Genomic DNA, 5,810 nt, shown 5'->3' with positions numbered 1-5,810 from the left:
ATCTACACTAACGAGCTATCAATATTGATCAAAAACGATTAAGTAATGAAAATATACGACCTGAGCCAATAGACAACCTCGCAGCAGAAGCGGCAAACGAGATCTGGGTATCTAACACCAGGCATCATGGGATATGGGGTGGCCGCGAGCCAGTATGCAGCTCTCGAGCTTTTGAAGATGGCCAAGTCGGAGCCGAGGATCGGCTCCCAACCGAACCAGCAAGAATGAAGGCGAGATAGACAACTTAACATTGTGCGTTTCCAAAGTAGCACTGCAGTTCATTACAACTCACACAGTCTCCGTTTACTTGTAGGTGTGGTTACAGGGAACAGAAAACATAATCCTAATCATAATGTAATATAGTTATCAGCCTTTTATCTAGGAATAAAGACTAGGGTTGCCACCTTTTCAAATGGCCAAAGTGGGACAGTTGTGGTACAAACATCAGATTTTGCAGGCCAAAACATACCCACAGCCAGTACAAAGTACAGAATTTCACTTTATTCCCTAAATAAAAGCTTATTTTTGCAGCATTTTAGTTGCTTATTCTGTTTCTTATAACATTTAGGTGTATCAAATACAGAATAACTGTTTTACACAACTATTGCATAAAACTTATGAAATAATTTTGCCCTAAAATCTCAGGACATTTGCCATTTTTGCAAATTTTTTTGCAGGACACAACTGCCCAAAGAGGGACTGTCCCTCGCAGAGTGGGACAGGTGGTAACCCTAATAAAGACTGAGGCTAAAAACACAAGGATAAAGCTCGCAAATCAGTGACTGGTTGAATATTCTTAGAACCGATTTTGAAAGCTGATTAATACATATACGTTTTATGGAATAAAAGAAATCAGCGAGTTTATGAACTTCATTATTTGTTAACTATAAGCCACCACCTTTGTCACGATTTTTGGGAGGCACGGTCAACGTTTTGAGCTAGAATCCCATAGGGACATTAGATAAATATTTCATTTTGCTGCTCCGTTAAATATCAGTGTGCATCATGTGATACTATGTTATTTCTGGGAGCCCTATTAATATTTTCGCTTTTTGTTTAAAATGGTGTGGTGTTGTTTTGGTGACAGTGATAGCGTTATTTCCCTGTCACGCATTAGTGGAGGAAACACGATTCGCAAAGTTTTGCCACGTCAGGATAAACACAGTTGCAAATACAAAGATACCACATATGGTTGTGTACATTATCTAGGTAGAGGAACTATTGCGAATTTCCATCTACCATTCCAGAGCTCCAAGCTCTAACTGCGGGGTCAACTGCCGTAACGGTTGCCGACGATTCACTGCTCTTATCGCAGTAACTACTGTACTAACAGGGAGGATTGCAGGCCAGGAGCTCGAGAAACTAAGAAGTCGGCATCTTACTAGAAATGGAAACAAAGTACAACCTGAGGAGCCCTGGTGAGTTATTTAAAATGTTATGTTAATTAGTTTCGCAAAGGGAAGAAGGTGACAGTGTATTGGACTGTTTGAGAATAAATTCGCTATACTAAATAATTTATGGGCTGAGGTCTTACAACAAGAGCTGTACGTATCTCTTTCTAATTCCGTGGTGCTTTTACATGTTAAATTCATAGTCTGACTGCTGAATGCGGGTACAGCAGACTTGTTTCGGTGTCCGTTTGTGTTTCGCGGCACCTTCGTTCTTCCTCTTACTGCCAAGTTAGTCCTTCATACAGAATAACACCTGCCCAATTTGGATCACACTGCCTGTAAGTTTCTCACTATCTGTACAGTACTATATTAAACCATGCATATACCCTTTTCTATTCAGGCTAACCTCTTCACTCTACTCTGCCAGCCTGACTAAGCAGTCGTAGGCCTGGCGCAGCTGATTTGACCCTGTGCGAATAAACTGGTGTCAGCAAGTAGAAAATACTGCTTCTTGTTTACAGTATTATAATGCTACGTTTGTTATGTTCAGGTTAAACGCCGTACGTGTTGCTGAAGTGAACAGTCCAGTATCTAATATGGATTTATAGGAAGTAGACGGCAAAGATCGATACACACAATTAAATTTCTGATGTACCGTATACACACACATGAATATATAGACACATACTTTGTGTTTATATGTAATCTGTATACAGGTATATCACTGAACACACTTTATACACCAACAAGGTCTATAACAGATGTGTTTTATACGTACACGTAATATAAGGGTGTTGCAGGAACATTACGATACGCTGGTCGCTTACAGTTTGTTTCAAATCTACCGTTCAAGTATTATGTCGTAAAACATACGATTATACGCGAAAGAAAACGGAAATGTGTTATGATAAGAGAAAGTAAAAAAAATGATTGCATTTCAAAATGTAATTTCCAGTCATTCTGCTCTGGTTCCTGCTGTTTTAACCTGCAGACATTTTTGGACAGAAAATTGCATTGTATTATGGGCAAGTCTCCTTAGTGAACGTACTATACTCTACTTTACCTGCTGTAATCATACAAGGCAATGAATTAACCTGAACCAGCAAAGCTAAGTATTCCAGTGTACACTTAGGTTTCTAAGTATGTTGTACTTCAGTTACAATGAGTGATGAAGTCTACAGTCTTGTAGATGAAAGCGCTTAACCTTGTTTTGGATGAATACAGTATTTTATCGCTGAGTGAAGAATTTTGAGACCTGACACTATTTTCACCTGTGAAACTATCTTGTCGTATGACATCTGCTTAAGATGATTTGATAAGGGAACTGGATTATATTGAAGAACTTTTCCTAGAATGGAGATGCCCTGGACTCTGACCCAAAGAGTGAAATGTTAAAAGGGTGGGGTACAAAATGTATTCCTCTTTTGGGTGGTAATAGAGCCAATTTGGATGCATTCAACCAACTAGAGTGCCCTGGGTCCAATGGTGAGGCAGTTGGGCTAGAGGCTGAAACCAACTATAATAGGTCCCTTATTTTGAAGTGCAACAGTGACATGTTTAATATTCAGAAAGTTGTCACTAAATATTGGGACCTATTTTCCAAAGTGCTTAATGGTTTACCGTTTTTTTCCAAACCACCCCTATACACCCATAAAACAGGTCTTAATATTGAAAATCTTTTTAAAAAGGGGGCCAATGAGAAGTATTAGATAAAGTAGATCCTAACCCCGCTGGGAGCCAATGAGAGACATTGAAATAATGGGAGACATTATTGGAATATTGGGAACTGGTTTGGCAGTTGCAACTTAATGCCAGTGTTCCACCAGGTCGGAATGACCAGATCTGCCTAGCTCTGGTTCTGAAAATGAGAGCAGCAAAGCTGTAAGAGTGACTTAAGGGATGCTATTTGTATTTTTGTAATAACATTCTCATTTGATAGGTTTTTAGGAGAATGGATTTTTCCAAAAAGTATGCAAGGTTATATATTTTTATAAAATTTAATATCCTTGACTGTTTTGGATAAGGTAGGATTCTTTAAACTGTATTTTTAAACTCGTGTGGTAAATTGTATCCAATACAATAGAAAAAATGGTCTGTCAGTTTAAGTTTTTTAGAGTGAAAGTAACAGGAAATTATGTAAAAATTCTGTTTTAATTAACTACTTTGAATTCTGTATAAACACCGGTTTTAGAAATGCATCTGTTATTATGAATAAGTCTTGTATTAAGACGAAAGCACTTAATGACTGTAATAATTTTGATTTACTTTTTCCTCTGAGTGTTCTGTGACGTCTTTGGGTACCATAGCAGAGGTATTTCTTTATGGTTACTAGTTTCGTTTGTGCTTCTACCTTGCCAACTTTCTTTGGTTATTGGTCTTTAATGGATGTCCAACATTTTTTAGAGTTATATTTAGTATTATTCTGCAAGTTATTATAGCATAGTATAGTTTTTTGTCTTCATTTACTTGCTTTTTTTTTTAGTACGATTGCAAAGCGTTCTGACGTTTTCAAGATATTGAGGTGTTTTATATTTTTGCTATTCTTTCCATGCTTTTTCCCTATCCTGCTTTTATCATTCTGCTCTTTTTTTGTTAGGCAGATATTGAATTATTTGTTTTCAGTCTCTTCTTTCTGGGAGGTACGAGACTGTTGAGGATATTTAGAAAAGTTGTATTGAATTCATTTACAGCATTGTCTAAGGGGAGGATTTTTAGGAAGTTCCAGTTAATAGATAGTATAGTAATGAACATTTCTGGGTTAAACTTGGAAAGGTTGTGTTGTTTTTTTAAATATGCTGTTTAACTGGATGTGTGAAATGTCTGGTCATATAGACCGGGAGATTATCACTAAGAGAGTTTAACATTGTACCTGACGTGGTGTATTTGCTAGGGTCTAATAGGGAATTAGATGTCTTGCTATGATGTGTGAGGCTATTAATTAGTTGTATGAAACCATATATGTTCATGCTAGATGTAGGGGAGTTGGTGTTTGTCCAACCAATTTACATTCACATCACCTGGTAGTATTTTTTTCTTGTGGAAATGTTATGGATATCCAATGTAGGATTTATTCTTCCTACTTTATTGCATGGAAAATGCCATGATTTACTGAGTGCTGCAGAGAAGAGCTCAAGTATTAACCCATCCCATAGTAAGAGAGGTAACTTTTATTTCCTGGTACCTTCTTTATACTACTCAGAGTCATGGAATGATTAGCAAGCTTTGGATATAAAAGAGAGAGAAACAATTCTGGAGAGGATACCAGTCCATCGCAGGAAGCACATACAGTCTCACTTTGTCAGTGCACAAGCACATTTATATTCAACTAGGACTGCAAGTTCACCTGTTGGCAGGTGGAAACTGAGGACACACAGTTTACGCAGAAGGCAGTTGTAAGGCAGCGATGCTAACATTTGCACCAGTGTGACTCCTTCATACAAAATTTTGTGAAATAATAGTGTTCCATGCAGAGTAGTTAATCATGCTACTGACTGTACTATAGAGGCAGATAAGAGAATTATTTAATTGGCAACTGAATTATTTGCACAGTTGTTTTTAAATTCACTTTTTGTTGCTTCGTTAGGCCCCCTCCCAGTCTCCACTATGGAACTTTAATAATAAAAAAAAGCTTGTTTTCTGGCTCCATTCATATTTTGTCTTGAGAATAATCCATTAAAATGTTGATAAGGATTATCTTTACAGATAATTGTCCTTTGCCCTCCTTATTAAAATATATTTGACTTTGGAAGATGCTGGTCTTGCAGAGCAAATTTGTTATTCATTGTGAAAGTTTGTACTTGCACCTAATATAATTGTCTGCACAGAAGAGGATGTGTGCATCCACATAATACATTGCTAGGTGACAGAAAATTGCATGATTGACACAGTAAGGTTATATCCTGACAGATTAATCCTGTCCAGCTTATGTCTCGTCTCAGAATTAATATCCAGAATGCTGCAGGGTCCACTTGACATACTAATTTCTGCTTTATTTTGGATTTTTTATCTGGTCACAGTTTCAGAATTTTCTGAACTGGCAAAATGTACCTTTACATTATAAGCTACGAAGTTACACTGGAGTGTTTATAATTTAAAATGGAGAAATGTACATTGTGTTTTCTATAGTAATGTCATATTTTTGTACGTTCTACTTGGATTGATTACTTGACTGCTTATTTCATTTTTATGTTTTATTTTTGGGAATGGGTATTGTTTTGTGAAAAAATGTGATTTTTATCAAAATTGCAAAGGTGAGCAAACCTGTATTTTTGTATGGGATAAATTGAATACCTGTGTCTCATTTATTTTTCTTTTGGCAATACAACTTCCCCACCACAGATAAGAAGTTGGCAAGTACTGTACTCATCCCTCATTAGACCCATTGTAAATACAATGCCCCATTTGGTATATACCTCTCAA

At 36.9% G+C, this 5,810-nt stretch overlaps 1 protein-coding gene across 2 annotated transcripts in view; it reads left to right on the top strand.

The window, feature by feature from the left end:
• Positions 1-938: 938 nt before the first annotated feature.
• UBE2J1 (ubiquitin conjugating enzyme E2 J1) overlaps positions 939-5,810 on the top strand; it is an 873,843-nt gene continuing 868,971 nt past the window's right edge. For both annotated transcript variants that reach the window (XM_044067059.1, XM_044067069.1), the window contains exon 1: positions 939-1,418. In XM_044067059.1, coding sequence (XP_043922994.1) covers positions 1,388-1,418 — 31 coding nt within the window. In that variant the 5' untranslated portion in view covers positions 939-1,387. The remainder of the gene's footprint in view (positions 1,419-5,810) is intronic.

This window comes from Protopterus annectens, chromosome 1.part0, assembly GCF_019279795.1.
Source record: "Protopterus annectens isolate FY-2018-M chromosome 1.part0, PAN1.0, whole genome shotgun sequence".
NCBI classification, from domain to species: Eukaryota; Metazoa; Chordata; order Ceratodontiformes; family Protopteridae; genus Protopterus; species Protopterus annectens.
This window is presented reverse-complemented; position numbering and strand designations above follow the sequence as displayed.